At 41.0% G+C, this 18,041-nt stretch overlaps 1 protein-coding gene across 2 annotated transcripts in view; it reads left to right on the top strand.

The window, feature by feature from the left end:
- VPS13D (vacuolar protein sorting 13 homolog D (S. cerevisiae)) overlaps positions 1 to 18,041 on the top strand; it is a 360,697-nt gene that overhangs the window by 115,322 nt on the left and 227,334 nt on the right. For both annotated transcript variants that reach the window (XM_006866375.1, XM_006866374.1), the window contains exons 30-38: positions 967 to 1,232; positions 2,919 to 3,052; positions 8,417 to 8,572; positions 9,738 to 9,948; positions 10,743 to 10,817; positions 12,008 to 12,214; positions 13,608 to 13,697; positions 16,008 to 16,148; positions 17,875 to 17,997. In XM_006866375.1, coding sequence (XP_006866437.1) covers positions 967 to 1,232; positions 2,919 to 3,052; positions 8,417 to 8,572; positions 9,738 to 9,948; positions 10,743 to 10,817; positions 12,008 to 12,214; positions 13,608 to 13,697; positions 16,008 to 16,148; positions 17,875 to 17,997 — 1,403 coding nt within the window. The remainder of the gene's footprint in view (positions 1 to 966; positions 1,233 to 2,918; positions 3,053 to 8,416; positions 8,573 to 9,737; positions 9,949 to 10,742; positions 10,818 to 12,007; positions 12,215 to 13,607; positions 13,698 to 16,007; positions 16,149 to 17,874; positions 17,998 to 18,041) is intronic.

Below are 18,041 nucleotides of genomic sequence, written 5' to 3'. Positions count from 1 at the left end.
CAGCTCTACCTACTCATAGGTCCTGGGTAAGTCCCTTACCATGCTGGAGGTTGAGGACAGGCATGAGATTTCTCTTTGGACTTGACCACAAATACAGAATTTGGAGTACTGGGGACTAATGTTCACCTTCTCCCCCTGCCCCCATCCTGCCACCTCTAGGGTACTTAGGGATATGCCTCTGGTAACTATCACCTTGTTTGTCTTCCTTCTCAGGCTGAACAACTATCTGGGCTGTCAGGTCTGTTTCAGCTAGAGAAACCATCTAATGTGTATCAACTTGGAGTGTATAAAGAAAGAGTGCCTCAGTAGACTTGAAATAGCCTGTAGGGAAGAAAACTGATATCTGCTATGTGCCTGGTGCTTTATCTCTTATAATATTTCTCATTTTATAAATGAAGAAATAGGTTGAGAGGAGGTGGGTGACTGGCCCAAGTTAGTTCAAGTTGTGAGTGACAGGATGTAAGTGTAGGTCTCTGACTTCAAAGCCTGGGCTCTTCTCACTTTATCAGGCCTCCTCAGTCTCTGAACGATTGACCCTTGTGGTCAGATAATTCTTTGTTGTAGGAACTGTCCTGCACATTGGTAGGATGTTTAGCATCATACCTGACCGCTGCCCAGTAGATAACTGTAGCAAGATCCCACTTGAAACAATGAAAAATGTCTCTGTGCATTGCCAGATGTTTCCTAGGGGGTCAAACTTGACTGCTTTCTTATGTATATTTCCTCTGGTTTAAGCAGATGATTTACTTTTGAGAGGTGTATGCTAAATGTGTAATTAAGCCAGTGTTCAGAATTGAAGGGGTTAAGGAACTCGTCCACCAAGGTCACCTAGCCAAAGTATTTGAATATCAATAATTGAAATCATCAGTTTATAAAATCTGGATTACCACCTGCCCAAACCAAGTAATTGATCAAGTGTTGAAATATTTATTATGATGCTTTTTCGATTTTCTTTTCTTCTTGAAGATCTACCAAGGATTCCTCGTGTTTCACAGTAGTTCTCAACAACCTCCGTGTGTTCGTCATATTTGACTGGCTGCTGTCAGTCCATGATTTCCTCCACACTCCCAGCGACATGAAGAAACCAAATGCTGCTGCGCCTCCTCGCCACCGTCACTCCAGCAGCGAAACTGCTGTCGTTCCCAAGACAGTGAAGAGTGGGGTAGTTACCAAGCGGTCTTCCCTTCCGATGCCCGCTGAAAGGCACCTGGAGGTCAAGGTCAATGTAACAGGTGAGTAGCTACAAGTGTGATTCATTGATTCTTGATTTGGATGTTAGGTTCAATATGTGTCTCACAGAATGACTTCTCTATTGCCTCTCAGTTTGGGGCATAGCACTTATGAGGGGGCTTTCCAAAGTTCGTGGAAAAATGGAAAGAAACGTCAATGGAGTTTTCCATTAGCCTTTTGAAGCCCTCTCACAAGCATTTGCATCTTTTACAGACCAACAGATGTCCAAGTTCTTGAGTTCTGTTTTCAGCTACGAACTGCTTGACCCACACTGAAGGCTGTAGGACCACTTGTCCTCCTCAGCCAGCAAGGGGCTTCAGAAATTTTCTGAAAAAATGCCATTATCTTTTCATTCCGTTTTCCTATGAATGCTTTGAAACCCCTTTGTAGTTCATGTGTTTGGTCTTAGCACTCTTTTGGGCACCCAAGTGGGTGCCTACCTAGGCAGTGTGGTTGTTTTTTTTTTTCTCTCAATGTTTAAATCTGGCTTTAATTTTCGTTTTGATATTTAGAGTCCCAACAGATGTGCTTTACTGAATTTAGGCAAATTTATTACAGACTGTCCCTGGGTTACAAATGTCAGGCTTAAGTACAGCCTGTGGTTATGAACCAACCCCTAACGCTTATTATATTAAAAACTCAAGGTATATAGGATGATTTGTAATAACAAACAGGGGCTACTTGGAGCTGTGCTTCAAAATATTATTATTGTTACTGTATTACTAACCGTTCCAACTTAGGAACATATTCAACTTAAAGACAGATTTAGGAGCAGAACCTCGTTTGTAATCCATGGACTTGCCTATATGAAACTCTGAGTTTAGAAGATTGTTGTTGTGAAGTGCCGTCGAGTCAGTTCCGACTCATAGTGACCTTGAATAGGGTTTCCAAGGAGCAGTTGGTGGGTTTGAACTGCCAATTTTGTGGTCTGCAGTCCAGTGCTGAATCTACACCACACCAAGAGTCCAGGTTAGAAGATAAGTGAGGAGATTGAAGGGCTTTGAACCAGTTCAACTCTGGTTTGACCCCTGGGGAGAATTTGCATTTTTACTCCAGGTATCAGAATCTACTTTTTAAACAAGATCCCAGGTGATTCTTACATATGTCTATGAGGATCGTGTTAAAGTATAGAGTGTGATTCAGTATATATGGCATGGAAATGCAAATTCTCTACAGGGGGCAAACTGGAATGAATCAGTTTGAAGTCCTGGGGGATTGTCACTTCCTTTACAAAAAGAATACATGTAGTCCCTTGGTTCAGAATGAATTCCATTCCTAAATCTGTCTTTAAGCTGAATTTGTACGTAAATTGCAACAGTTAGGTGGTACCCATTGTGTCTAATGTTTGTTACCCAAATATTTGTCTTTCTGTGTATTTTGTTTGTTGTTAAGTGCTATCAAGTCGGTTCCGATGATAGCAGCCCTGTATAGGATTTCTGAGGAGTTGTGGCTAGTGGGTTTGAACTGCTGACCTTGTGGTTAGTAGTCCAGTGCTTATCTTACAGTGCCACACCAGGATCCCCTTCTGTGCCTAAATAGTGTTAAGGAAGTGCTTCCAGACATGCTAGAACATCTTTAACATAGTAATATAGTAATACTACTAATAATGGGCCTAGAAATGGTTTGTGGCAGCTTGGAGTTTTCCAGCTTTTTCCCTTCAGCTTGAGTGACAATGCTGTCCTTTCCAGGCACAGAGTTTGTGGTGGTTGAAGATGTGTCCTGCTTAGATACCAATGCCATTATTCTGAAAGGTACCACAGTACTCACCTATAAGCCCCGATTTGTCGATCGCCCTTTCTCCGGAAGTTTGTTTGGCATTGAGGTAAGGAGTCTGTGTGTTGAATGAAATACTGCGTGTTTGATCTGGAAGAGCACTTTGCCTTCTGAACTGTCGTTGTTGTTGTTGTTAAGTGCCTTCAAGTCGGTTCTGACTCCTAGTGACACTGTATAGGGCTTCCAAGGAGTGGCTGGTGTATTTGAACCGCTGACCATGTGGTCCAGTGCATTATCCCACAGTGCCACACCAGGACTCGAACTTTCTTTAGGGGAAGTAATTCATGGCATTGGTAGATCCTTGGCCTCTGCTCAAGGAGCCCTGGTAGCATTATGAGTTAGGAATTGGACTGCTAACTGCAAGGTCATCTGTGTAAACCCATCAACTGCTCCACATGAGAAAGATGAGACTGTCTGCCCCCATGAAGAGTCATAGTCTCAAATTCACAATAAAAGTGAAAAAAATTATAGTCTCTGAAACCCTATGGGGCAGTTTTGCTTTGTCCTATAGGGTCTCTCTGCATTGGAATCAACTCGATGGCAGTGGGTTTGAGTTTGGTGTTTGGCCTCTGTTCATCTTTGTTTTCTCCTCAAATCTGCCAGGTTATTCTGATGTGTGTTCTTAGGCTATAAATAATGCAGAAGGACATTGCCTTTTACTGTTACTCTCTCCTACTCATGAGACTCTAGGTGACTCTTCCATCTCCATGACTCTGTGAGGCGTCTTGCTGTTCCTCTTCTTCTGCACGACTGTTAGTTGTTGTTGTTGTTTTTGTTGTTGTTAAGTGCCCTTGAGTCAGTTATGACTCACAGCAACCCAATATAGGGTTCCCAAGGAGTGGCTGTTGGGTTTGAACTGTCGACCTTGAAGTTAGTTAGCAGTCCAGTGCTTGTCCTGCTGTGCCATGCCAGGACTCCTTGGCAGATTTGTAAAGGTTGAGGAACTTTTCTTCCCTTCTTCATAGCCAGTGCTTGTCCCTAGGAAAAGCTAAGGCTTCCTGGAAATGGAAGCATGTTTATAAACGGTGTTAAGGATTTTAAGTGTTGTCCTTGTAGCCCTAGAAGGGTGGGGTGTCTCAAGAGCACTATACACAACATAGAGGAGTGAATCACTAAGAGTGACGCTGTCGGCTCTGCTGTAATCTCATGAAGAGGTCTTTGGCTGAGTGCCTTTGCCGCCTAGATAGTGGGCTGTATGCCATAAACCAAAAATCCTGCTGTCTCCTTTTAAGCTATGTGTTGTAGAGACAGAGGTGAAACAAGAAAGGTGAGTGTTTCTATCAAATGTTCTTAATTCTCTTAACTACCATTCCTCATTTATCATATTAGAATATTTGGTCAGGGCTAGCGGGTGGCTGCTTGTCACTCTTGTCTCCTTTCTGGTTGAACTTTTTAAGCCCTCTTCTTTGCAGGGGTAATGCTCAGAGACTCAATACCACTTACTTTCACTCTCAGCTATAGATGAGTAAAACATGTAGAGATCTCACTTGTCAACTACTTGTTTTCCTCCTGGAGAGAAATCTCCACTTGAGAGGGGGCATTTGCATGCTGGTATAGTGTGAGTTGCAATTCATCTGCGTTCCAAGCAACTACAATACCGGCTTTGAATGGAAAATCTTGGTGATTGATGAATGAACTGCCAGGTACAATTGGGTTTTGTGTAGCAGAAGCCCCTAAAGGAAAAAGGGAAATGAAACTTTTCTGCTCCAAAGTCATAGAAAAACTATGTGGCAAAATATTTGAGATTCCTGGAGGCTTGTTTCTTCAGCAGCACAGTTGGATCCGAATTTTAAGACCTCCTTGCTCCATTGTTGGGCAAGAATTTATAAAGAAAGCATAATGTGCTAATGTCGGTTATCACAAAGGACCATGGTGTCAACGTGTTTTTCAGTAGTGCTAGAAATTGCCAAATAGACAAGAAGAAAAGGGTGGGCTAGGGAGGGAAAGCCAGGCAAGGGAGACCAGAGTGAATGCTCTCTCTTCTCTTTGTACTCCTTGTGAGCATGTAGAGCAGTCTGGTTCTAGAATGACGGCCCTTGCTTCTTTCCTTCCATCTTCTCTCTCCCAAAAAATATATCTAGTCATTTTTAAGCTTTTTGTCATAGAAAATTCATTATATACAAAATAAGCAGAAAAGTAGAAAAGTCCACCACTGGTCTGACAAGTTGTCGTACTGCACTGCCTTGAATGTTATTGTGATGTTAGAAGCTATGCCATCGGTATTTCAGATGCCGGCAGGATCATCTGTGGGGGGCAGGCTTCAGGAGAGCTTCCAGGCTAAGACAGACTAGGAGGAAAAATTTAGCAGTCTACTTAAAAAAAAATCTCCAGTGAAAACCTTATGGAAAGCAGCGGACTATTGTCTGACATATTGCCTGTAGATAAGCCTCTCTGGTTGCACAACAATCCAAACACAATGGGACCAAGATTTCAAATGATGGCTCAAGAAGACCTAGTAAGGAAATGTGTAAAGACCTGGAGTTAGGAAACCAAAAGGGAAAAACATGCTGGGCTTTTCTCATGCAGAAGGAACTGAAGAGAAAAATCAATGCCTTGAATTACAGTATCGAAGGATTGTACTGGCAAATATTGAACAATGTAGGAAGCATCAAAAGTAGATGGAAGTAATATACAAGTCACTATTCTGAAAATAAGGAGCTCTGGTAGCATAGTGGTTGAGAGTCAGGTTGCTAACTGCAAGGTCAGCAGTTCGAAACTACCAACAGTTCCGCGGGAGAAAGATGAGGCGTTCTGCTCCCATAAAGATTTACAGCCTCGGAAACCCTGTACAGGGTCACTATGAGTCGGAATCGACTCTACGGTACTTAACAACAACAACAATATTAAAAATAATTGGACAACATTCAGTCATTTCTGGAGGTAGCATATAATCAAGAACCTATAACACTGAAGGAAGAAGGTCAAGGTGCACTGAAATCAAGCCTATAAGAATTCATGGAACGCCCATTGAAATGTTAACAAATGGATGCAGAACTAGAGGTGCTCACTGATGTGTCTAGACAAAGAAATTTGGAAGTCAGTTACCTGACCAGCCGACCAGAAGAGATCCATGTTTGTGCTCATATCAAAGAAAGGTGATCCAAATAAGTATGCAATATTTAATGCCTCCCTTCCTTCTAGAAACAGACAGTGAAAATTATTAGTATAACACACAAATGACATTTTACTGAAGTTAATTAAAAAAACTCTTTGTCACCCTACATTGATAGGAAACTGCCAGAAATTCAAGCCAGATTCAGAAAAGGGTTGGAATGAGGAATATCATTGCTCATGTCAAATAGAACTTGGCTGAAGGCAGAGAATATCAGAAAGATGTCTACCTGTGTTTTATTGACTATGCAAAGGCATTTGAGTGTGAGGATCATAATAAATTATAAATAACATTGAGAAGAATGGGAATTCCAGCACATGAAATTGTATTACTGTGAAACCTGTACATGGATCAAGAGTTAGTCATTCAAACAGAACAAGGGACCATGGAATTGTTTTCAATCAGGAAGGGTGTGTGTCAAGATTGTTTCCTTTATTTTAATGTGTCCAATCTGTATGCTGAGCAAATAATTCAAGAAGCTGGATTATATGAAGAACATGGCATCAGGATTGAACTCATGAACAAACCTACAGTAATGCAGATGACACAAACTTGTTGAAAGTGAAGAGGGCTTAAAGTACTTACTGATGAAGATCAAAGATGACAGCCTTCAGTATGAATTGCACCTCAATGTAAAGAAAGCAAAATCCCCACAACTGTGCCAACAATAAACAACATCACGATACATAGAAAAAAAGATTGAAATTATGGAGGATTTCATTTTACGTGGATCCACAATCAGCACCCATGGAAGCAATAGTCTGCATTGGGCAGATCTGCAGCAAAACAACTCTTTAAAATGTTCAAAAGCAAAGATGCTACTTTGAGGTCTAAAGTGCGTTTTGACACAGCCATGGTATTTTCATTTGCCTCATATCCATGGGAGAGCTGGGCAGTGAATAAGGGAGACCCAAAGAAGAATCAGTGCATTTGAATTATGGTGTTGGCGAAGAATATTGAAACTACCGCAGACTGCCACAAGAACAAACAAATCTGTTTTGGAAGACGTATAGTCAGATGTCCCTTAGAAGTGAGATTAGTGAGACTTTGTCTTTTGTACTTTGCATATGCTGTCAGGGAGGTCTATGCTTGGGACAGCGGAGGGCCAGCAGAAAAGAGGAAGATGCTCAAAGACATGGATTGATATCATGGCTGCCACAATGAGCTCAAACATAGCAGTGTTTGTGAGGATGGTGCAGGACCTGGTGTGTTCTGTTGTACATAGAGTTGCTATGAGTCAGAACCACCTCAAAGGCACCTAAGAAAAACAGTCACAAACAGAATGATATAAAGAACTCTTAGGTACCCATCACCCAGCTTCAAATAATTAATGTTTTTGTTTATGAAAGTAACAACCATATTCCTTAAAATTGGGAGGAGTGTAGGGGAAAAGTCACCTTTCCTACCAAGCATAATCTCTAGTGACATTTTGATGTGTTTCTTGGCATGATACTATTTTGATTAGGCCACATTTCCACATAATCTGTGTTGTAACTCCCTTCCCATATTCCATATGGTCTTTTAAAATATTTTTAAATGGCTACAAAACACTGCATTGAATAAATGTGATGTATAACCTTGGCTGTTTCTACTTTTTAATTTTTTTAAACTATTGAATAGTGGTCCAGTGAATGTTTCCATATTTCCCATTTGTGTGTGTGTGTGTGATCTGAATGAAAGCTTCCAGAGCAGGTTAGTTTTCCACGTAACTATTCATGCATGTTTTGTTTCATAACATTGATTGCCGTCTCCACACTGTAATAGCACTCATCCACTCCCTCCATTTCCATCCGCCCTTACTGTCCCTTCCTCCTTCCATACTGTGTCTCTGGCAGATGTGGTGCCCTTTTGATCTCATATGGTTGGTTACTCTAAGGGGTGTAGCCTCCTTGCTGTCACTGTTCACTTACAGGCCTGTCTGTTGTGTGGCTGAGATTTGAGCTATGGGGTTCACATGATTTTCCTTAGACCATCTCCTAGAGTAGAACTCTAGGGTGTGAGACTTTTGAGCTTCTTGACGTTGTTGTTATTAGGTGCCGACGTACTGAATCGGTTCCAACTCATGTCAGCCCTGTGCACAACAGAATGGAACACTGCCTGGTCCTGTGCCCCTCCTCAATTGTCATAAGTGTCTTGATACATATTGCTAACGTACCTCTTCTAGAGGGGAGCCACTATACATGTGTTTGGGAGCGGGTGACATTTGCCACTTCATCTTCGCAATGTTTATTTCAACACTTATGATTCTGACTCTTGCTAAATCAGACATTAATCCTTGCCATATTTCATTTCATTTTCTAGGTGTTTTCATGCCGACTAGGGAATGAGCAGGATACAGCTCTTTCAATTGTTGATCCAGTACAAATTCAAGTGGAGCTGGTGGGAAATTCTTCTTATCAGAATAGTTCGGGATTGATGGATGCATTCAATAGTGAAGATTTCCCACCTATCTTAGAGGTAACATTGAAAAACGATGTGATATCCTGATAAACTCACATTGTCACTTGCAGGCATTACGTCTTTCCTCTGAGACTGACCACATTTAACTCCTCAGCAAATGAAACATGACCTAGTCTCTGTCTTAGGACATCTTGCAGTCTTGTAGAGGATAAAAGATATTCTAGTTATATGGTATAGTTTCCAAGATTTGTAAAAATTTGCAGAAAGCATAAATCAACATAAGTAGCAATATCGATTGTGAGTGGAACTCAAGGTAAGGTGAGACCAGGAGGAAGGGTAGGCTTACAACTAACCTGAGAGGAAGAGGGAGAGCATTCCACATTATGGAGAAGCAAAGCCAGGGCCAACATGGCTCGGTATACATGGAGCAGGGTAAAGTCTGACTGGGACAATGACATTTGTAAGGAGGTAAGAAGGATGTTAGTTGAGGCAAGGCAGATGAAATCTGGAGAAGAGGTATTAAGAATTTAGGGTTTTATAGTTATGTGGATAGAATCATAGTTAGAAAGAAAAGTCAATCTGAGTTTTGGTCTGAGGGCTTCCTTAGTAAAAAAGAAATAAATAACGCACTGTATGCAAATAGCCAAGTAGCAGCCATTTTCAGCGTAAGTGATTACACTGCCTTTACCAATATTAAGTCAACTGCTAGTCTCTGAAAAAGACTGAATTCCAGGGAATGTTAGTGTGAAACTAGCCTCACACTAGAGTTTTATTTGAACAAAGAGAGAAGACATTTTGTTGGTTGGTTGGATGATTTTGAGATTTAAAATATGAAATAGATCAGAGGAAAATAGATGAATAAGATGTTACTAATCAGGGGTCCGGTCTACCCCAGAGCCATTCTCTGATCCTGCACTTTAATACTTTAATGCACGCCATCCCAATGAAACATTAATTGACTCTAGTGATTTTCCCAGCCTTGTATTTTTTATTTGGTGAAGTTTTGTGATTATTTGAACTCATAGATGAGACATCTGGCCCCATGTTTATTAGTGCTTTAATTTCAAGATCTTTGCAATCTTCAAAATGAGAAATTTGGTGTAGTGTCACATAAACATAACAGAATTAGAATTTGAAAAAAGAATTATATCTGTAAGAGATGCAGAAGCAAAACCAAATACAACTGAAAAGAGAAAACTGACCACCTTTTAAATTTTATTAGATTCAGTTACAAGCTCTGGATATCAGACTCTCCTATAATGATGTTCAACTGTTTCTTGCCATTGCAAAATCCATCCCGGAGCAAGCTAATGCTGCCGTGCCAGACTCGGTGGCCTTGGAGGCCGAATCCGTTAGCAGTCACCTTCCTGGTGTGTCTCTTACCAACGAAGAAGTCAGAGAAGGAACAAGGCGTACCTTAGATCCTGTCTTGGGTAGGTGTTTTGCTATAAAACCCACTCAGTCTTCCTTTTTAACTTTTAACTTTCCTTTTTGTCCAGTTAAATTGTTCAGCGTTTAGTTGTATGTCATCAAGTATAATTGTGGAGACCTGGTGTGGCTCTCTAAGATAAACACTGGACTACTAACCACAAGGTGGGTGGTTCAAACCCAGCAGGCGCTTCTCAGAAACCCTATATAGGGTCACTATGAGTCAGAACCGGCTCCACAGCACTTCACAACAACAGCAACAAGTGTGACTGTAAATCACAAATATGACTATTTTTTGTTTTTTAATCCAGAAACCAACAAACCACTGCAAACCAGTTGGTCTGTTCTGTGCAGTTTTTCTTCTTACAAGTTCTTCCAAACATATGATAATGCTATGGTTTATTTTAGATTTTAGAAGATATGTGGATAATACTAAGTATCAGCTTTAAGCCTTTTTAAACAGCAATCAGTATCAGGGAAAGATTCTTAAAATGAGGGCATACTAGGTTGTTGTTTTTGTTAAGCTCCGCTGAGTTGGTTCTGACCCATAGCGTCCCTGTATAGGGTTTCTAAGGAGCAGCTGGTGGGTTTGAACTGCCAACCTTGACGTTCAAACTGACCTTGCAGTCCAGCGCATTATCCCACAGTACCACACGAGAAGTCTCTAATTAATTCAGAACCCATTTCTGACTGCAGAAATGAAGTGTTACAAGGTGCTGAAAAATTTCCTCAAAAATTTGTCTGAGGAATAATTTGGAAAATCATTTATAAAGACTATGTATTTTGTTTTCCCCTCCAGAGTTACAACTAGCTAGACTCCAGGAGCTGGGCTTCAGCATGGATGATTGTCGAAAAGCTCTTTTGTTGTGTCAAGGTACTTTCACTGACGTTTTCCATTATTCATTGTTTATCCTGATAATATGCTTTCTTCTTATGTCTAACCCTATCCCCACAAGGTTCTTTAGAGAGGAGTTGGAGTGTATTTAGAAGATCCTTGTGTCTTCTGTGGGCTGAATATCATCTCGGACAATAATAATTTTTAGTGGTTATGAATGGACCCTGAAATTGGCCGCCTGGGTTCAGAGGCTTACTGTGCCATAAGTTAGCTGTTCACTAGTGATGTTGGATGCAAAATGGCCAATACGTGTCCAACATGCCAGACTTTGTTCCTATAATTTCTCACGCATTTCCTCCTCATACCAGTTCTGTAGGTGGGAGCTGTAGGACACAGACAGATTGGGCAATGTGCCCAAGATTCTACAGCTAATAAGCCCACTGAACACCTGACCAATGTGCCATGCTCGTGTTCTGCACACAAGCATCTGGTAATTTATAAATATGGGATTACAGGGTTTTTCTTTTCTTTTTTAGCTTTAGCATTCTCGTTTGTATCCAAGGGGCTATTGCTTAACAAATGTGCATCACACACATACAATTCCCATATTGTGCTCTGTTCTCAAAGAATATGTGATTTGCCTGAGAAGACAAATTATGCACATTAAGAAAGTTGAGGATATTTACAAAGTAGCACATCAACATTTGCAAAACTGCCTTGTTGTTAAGTGCCATTGAGTCGGTTTGCACTCATAGAGACCCTGTAGGAGTAACGGGTGGGTTCAAACCACCAGCCTTGTGCTTAGCAGCCCAGTGCTCATCCTATATTGCCAAAACAGGACTCTATGCAAAACTACACAGAGAAGATGAAATACTTTAGTGGCAAGTAGTCTAAGCACCTAGAATCAGCGCTTTCTCCTTTCCCCTTCTTGCCTGTCTTTCAACAGATGTCATAGTAGGAGAAGCGTGGTTTTCTGGATGCATTTTGAGTCAGATCATGAAAGATCTAGTCAATTTTAGCTAAAGATAGAAGTTAAGAGGACTTTGTATTATTATTTGCTTAAAAGCAGAATTCCTCTTCAGCTAGTTTTTGTCTTTCCTTTTCTTAGTCTGGGAATGCGTATGGGATGGAGGCTTTCTTGGGTTGCCCAATAGGTCCTATAGGGTATTGTGTCTGTGTTTGTTGTTGTGGGAACTGGCTGAACTGATCACTTTTTAATTTCTTTGAAGGCCAATTGAAAAAGGCAGCAACTTGGTTGTTTAAGCACGCTGAGCCTCTGAAGTCTCTTTCCTTGGCCTCTAACAGCCGAGCTAGCCAGGGCACTGTGTCAGCCCAGTTGCTCTCTGGAGTGGAGATTAAAGCGGAGAGCGTGTGCCTCTGTTTCATTGATGACTGCATGGATTGTGATGTTCCTCTCGCTGAGCTCACCTTTTCCCGTGAGTAGTTTCCTGATTATCAGATTCATCTTGGGATTGCTGAATCATTCAGGGCCTGTGGTTTACGTTATTCATTCTCCTTTTGAGTTTGTATGGGTGAAATTTAGATAATGAGTTTACATGTGCTTTTCATTATATATATTTTAAAGAAATATGTATTTATTTGCCATATGTGGCCTTCAGCGAACAGCGTGGAAATAATACATATTGTCATTGGTGAAATTTCTGTTATATTAACAACTCTGGCTAAGTAATTCCTTATCTCTTCATTTTGCGGATCTGCTTTCATCTCTAAGATTATAGTGAACCCTGTTACTAAAGGCATTTCAAAAATAAGCTAAAAAAATAATGCCCTGTCACATTCATCTCTTGAAAAGAAAAATTCAGAATCTTCCTAGAAAGCTCAAGGTCTCTTCATTAAGGCCAGGTAGGGGATGAAGCACTGTTCCTATGGGCATGGGCTTTAGTAAGGTGGGGAGCAGGCTGTAAGTTCTCTGTCATCAAGGTCAGTGCTTAGACTGCGGCTTCTGAAGAGAGTAAACTTGACGGTGCTGGTGCCCTGCTGCCCATTTTATGTTGACACCTTGCAGTCTCTTCTCCCTTCAAGTAAAATTTGGTTTGGCACTTTAATCCAGCCTTTGACCACTGTGGGCACTTCTTTCCCTGGCACTTGTAGGCACCACAAGGGCCACTTGATGAAAAGTAGCAAGTGGAATTCTGTCTGCTTTCACAAGCGTTTGTTCTGCAGAGACGATTTTGATTATTTTGTATTTTTCTGTGGTAATCTTATATTTTGTGCTAATCCTTATCAGGATACGAATGTTCTTACCACTGTGACTTCTTTTCAGGCAGCCAGGTAAAGCCTGCAGATGAAATCACTTTGTCATGCTCCCCCAGGTTTTGAGTAAACCTGGGTGCCAGAGCTCTGACTGGAGGTGGTGGTGGTGGTGTTGTGCCCAGGAGTCGGTTCTGACTCAGAGGGACCCTGCATAGCGTGTTGGAGGCTGTAAATCTTTATGGGAGCAGAAAGCCTCATCTTTCTCCTGCGGAACAGCTGGTAGTTTCGAACCGCTGACCTTGAGGTTAACAGCTCGACTCTTAACCAGTACACTACCAGAACTCCATCGCCTTGGGTACAATGTTAAAGGCAGTGCCAGTCAACTCAGTGACCAAGATAAATAATATTTTAACTCAATATTTTTTAAAAGAAAAACAGCCTCCAAAATAAAAAAAAAATCATGAACAAAATATACAAGTTTGTGTGTTTTCCTATGAGACCATGAATATTAGATATGACTAACATCTCTTTTTAAGCTTTAATGCAATTTGTCTGCAAAAGATACTTTTGGGTGTCCCTGCCCTGCTGTGGCACTAAGCTTGGCTTGCATTGCAGGTCTGAATTTTCTTCAGCATGTGAGAACAAGCCTTGAAGGTTACGCCCACTTCACCCTTTCTGGAGATTATTATAACCGCGCCCTGTCAGGTCAGTATACGGCATATATTCTTGTGAGATTTTAACAAGTTTAAATGATTGCTTGTGTCTGTAGCTGCACAAACTACATGAGGAAAAAGGGGTGGGGGTAAGATAGGGAAGGATGAAAAGAAAAGGGCCTGTAGAAACACAAAAGATCCCTTTTACATTTTTCTAAACATTTATCTGATAGGCTGTCATGGAATTATTGTAAAGGAACTTTTCACAGTTAACTTCTTTTTGATCCTGTAGTTTGACTCATTCCAGGACATAGAATTGCTCAATAGCAAAGGATTCTTTGTTCAGCCTGATTGGTGGTAGCTCAGTTTCCAGGAGATTTGTGCCCGATCAGCACCCTAAACTTTAGGTTTCCTTACACCCCCGATTGGGCTTCTTTCATTAGAAGTGTTCCGGCTCATTTCTCAAATTTAATATTCCCGACCTTCCCTGGAGGGCAAAGCACAGTTGTTAGAGCTAGGCATTTTTCAGAAGACATAAAATCGGGATATTCTGCAAACGTTTTTCCGGCCTCTTTCCTTCTATTGGAACGACCAAGGTGTGAGGTGCTATACAGGTTGACAGTCAGAAGTCATTATTGAACAGACCAAGCAGTTTGAGCTGTGAAGTTCTTTGCTTTCAGAAAACGTACAGAAATCCCCATCAGAATTCTTCAAAGGTATGGGGAGAGGAAACGGAGCTGTGCTGTGTAGTCTAAGGCTGATGCCTGAGTGAGCGCTCCCTTTGAGTTCAACAAGAAGTTCAGCCTGGTCTATTAGAGCTCATGCCACAACTCATTTCATATGTTAGTTAGCATTTCCCCTTTCTGTTCTGGATGCACTGAAAAGTAACACCCTTATTTCCTAATTGTTCAAAATGTTTAACTTCAAAATAATGACCCAGATCTTGCTGGTTGAGAGAAACTCTTGCAGGGCATATGGTAGCTGTTTTTCTGAGAATCATTTATTTTCTCAGACCGAGTATTGCTCCCTTTTAAAGTTGCATGAATGTATTCAGGCTACCAAGTGGTGGTGGATGTGATGAGGCTAGTCAGGCTCTTATTTTATGCTGGCCACCGGATTGGATTTGGGTGGGCAAATCAGCTCGTCTGTGACTGTGATTGAGAGGGTAATTTTTAATATTCATTAAAAGTTATTTCCTTTAAAAAGTGTAATAACATTTTCCACGCAACAGATTGTCAAGGATAAAGAGGGGCAATACTAACTATGAGTGAGGATAGGAGCCATAGCACTCTTGTTTGCTGCTCTGAGTACGAACATACCACCAACGCATCAGTGTGCTTCTCAAGTATCTGCCCTAGAGAAGCTGTTGCCAATGTGTATGAGGACAACAAGGCTGCTTTTGGAAGTACCCTCCTATCAGCAATAAAATTATAATCAACTAAATAACTTTTAGCAGTAGAAAGGATGAATAAGTTATGATGTATTTATTAATGGGTTACTGCTTAGTGTACCATGTACCATGGCTACATATGTCTTATAACGAAATCTCAAAGACGTGTTGCTGAGCAAAACCAGAAAGCTGCAAAGAGTACGTAACACTTGGATTCCACTAATGTGGAGACCCCAAATAGAACAAAGCATTCAATATGCTCTTAAGAAATATGCACTTGTGTCAAAACTAAAGAAGAAGAAGAGAATGATTGACTAAAAAGTCCCAGATAATAGTTACCCGAAATGGGGTGCGCAGGAGGGCGGGGAATGAGTTGAGGGCATGACACTCAGGGGCTTCAAAGGAACTTAAATTTTTTTTTTTTTTTTTTCCTCAAGGTGGGTACATGAGTGCTTGAGGTAGTATTATTTTTTTAATTGTACGTGTATATTTACATACCTTTTGTTATATATACTGTAGGGTGAAAATTTAAAAAATGATACTTTAAAGACACCTAGCTTATTCAACCCAGATATTAATGATATAACCAGGAGAATGAAATTCATTATTTATGTCACTATACTACTTTTCCAACCTGAATCCCAACTTTTGTCTTTCCTTTTTAAGTGGGTCAAGGGTAGGTGCTCTCTGCCCTTAAGCAGAAGAGCACATATACACCCTCTACCCTCCTTCCTACCTTCTCTGGACGCCTATGGTGGGGGTACATATCACCTCTTCCACTCATATCCTCGGTACAACCCAGCCATCTGTAGGATGATCTGTAGTTAAAGATGGTGAGTTCATTGTGAGATTAAGTTAGAAATAGAAAGCTATTAAGCTATAGTTTGTCCTTGCTGAGCATTTGTGAACAGTATTTTCCTATAAACTCTTCATATCTGCTGAACAGATGTCTTATTTCCTGTGTTCTTTTAGGCTGGGAGCCATTTATTGAGCCATGGCCATGCTCTGTATCCTGGCAACAACAGGCAGCAAGTCGTCTCCATCCTCCAAGGCTGAAGCTAGAAGCCAAGGCTAAACCCCGTTTGGATATTAATATCACTTCTGTACTAATTGGTGAGTAGAAATTGGTGGTCTTCAGAAGATTGGTATCTTTCTGTACATGAATTCTTGTCTGGAAGGCTGTTAATCTGGGTTTAGCCACTATTCAGGCCCATGCCAGACATCACTTCTTCACGTTGGCTGCTTTTCCGATGACTCTTTCAGTCCCTTGCTCCAGAGTTGACATTCCATATTAATGCTATCAGGGATCAAGCAAGAGCTGAGGCTGTTTGGGAAGATAGGAGCCCATGGTGAACTTTCTCCTTAACAATGCTTGGTTATTGGGGTTTATTAAGGAGTCTGTCAGTGAGTTTAGATTTACCCCTCTCAAGTTAATCACAGAAAAATTCCTAAAAATTTGGACCTTGTCTTTATTATAGCAGGGTAAGTTTCTTGTGCTGTTTCCCATAAGATACACTGACCCAACTATGGAAATGCCTTGTTAAAGGGTCACCAAGCTAATGGTGTGTCTTTTGAAAGCTTCTGTGACAACACTGAAATGCACATTTCCTAGATTAAATCTAGTGACTTAGTCACTCTCTCCTTGTAAAAGAAGAGTAACATAATCACCCAATCAGGTGGTGTCTACCTTTGCTATTGAAAGCTCATAGTAACTGCTTGAATTATTGATCTATCCAGATCTGATCTGTGGTCAGCTGGATTTCATCCTCCTGAATTTCCTTGGTTTTTAACAGCCTCCTAACTGGCCTCTCTGCCTTCAAACCCTCCCACTTTACTTGGCATACCAAGCTCTTTACAAATTGACCCTTTTTTTTTTTCTTCTTAAATGTTTTATTATGAATTACGTGATAATTTACATGGGAGAACATTAGTTTTACATTCATTCTATCGTATATCGTCTCATTGCCATGGTTACAAGCCCCTCCATGCAATCCTTCCCTGTACCCCCAGGTCTTCAGCACACAGTGCCCCCCACCCCGGATCTAAAGTCTCTAGTTGCTCCATCTCTCCACGTCATCATCTCTGCCTCCATTTCAGGCATCACTGTTTCTCTGGGTAGGGTCCCACTCTCTGCTCTTCTCCCTTGATGGTCCTAGGGACCTCCGCTCCTAGACTGAAAAGTTAATCACTCCCCTCCTTGCTATAAAACATCTACCTTTACATTTCCAACCTTCACAATCAGTCCTGATAACAATTATTCACTGTTGTATCACAAGAGACGCGAAATTGACCCATTTTTATCTCTAGACTTCTTTGGTATGTTCATACCCCACTATGTTGTGCTAAATCCACACCAAACCATTCAGTGTTCTCTGAATGTACCATGGACTTTCATTTCTTGTCTATCCCTCTGCTTGAGAGTGCCACTCCACCCCTGGTGCTGGTGATAAATTCTAAACTCTACTCATTCTTCAAGGGCCCAAAAAATGCTTCCCATCTCTGAAGATTTTTTTGACTTTGGAGTTGTTCCCCTCTCTTCCTGTTCCCCCCATCCTGCCCCACCCCTGAAACGCACTCACAGACTAAATCTCCCCTTGGTGCTCTCCCATTGAATATGATTTATATATTCAGCACCTTTCACAGTGTGACATTGTATTGTAGTGATGGTCATTTTGATAACATTAATCTCCAGGGCAGAAACTTTCTTAAAACCCGGCCGAGTGCTTAGCATGTAGTGAGGCACTCAGTGAATGCTTGTCCTGCTGAATTTCAATGATTTGATATGAACCCATAATCTTTTATACTTTTGTTCTTAATATCTTTGGGGACTTCTTTCTAGACCAGTATATAAGTACCAAAGAATCTTGGATGGCAGATTACTGTAAACAAGACAATGAAGTAGATTCAACCAAATCAGAAGACTGGATGGGCTCTTCAGTGGATCCGCCATGCTTTGGACAAAGTAAGATTTTTCTATGCAAATGTGTAAGGAAATAATTGTTGGTT

Source organism: Chrysochloris asiatica, unplaced genomic scaffold (assembly GCF_000296735.1).
Source record: "Chrysochloris asiatica unplaced genomic scaffold, ChrAsi1.0 scaffold00090, whole genome shotgun sequence".
NCBI lineage: Eukaryota > Metazoa > Chordata > Mammalia > Afrosoricida > Chrysochloridae > Chrysochloris > Chrysochloris asiatica.
Note: the sequence above shows the minus strand (reverse complement) of the source record. Positions and strands in the feature narration are given on the sequence as shown.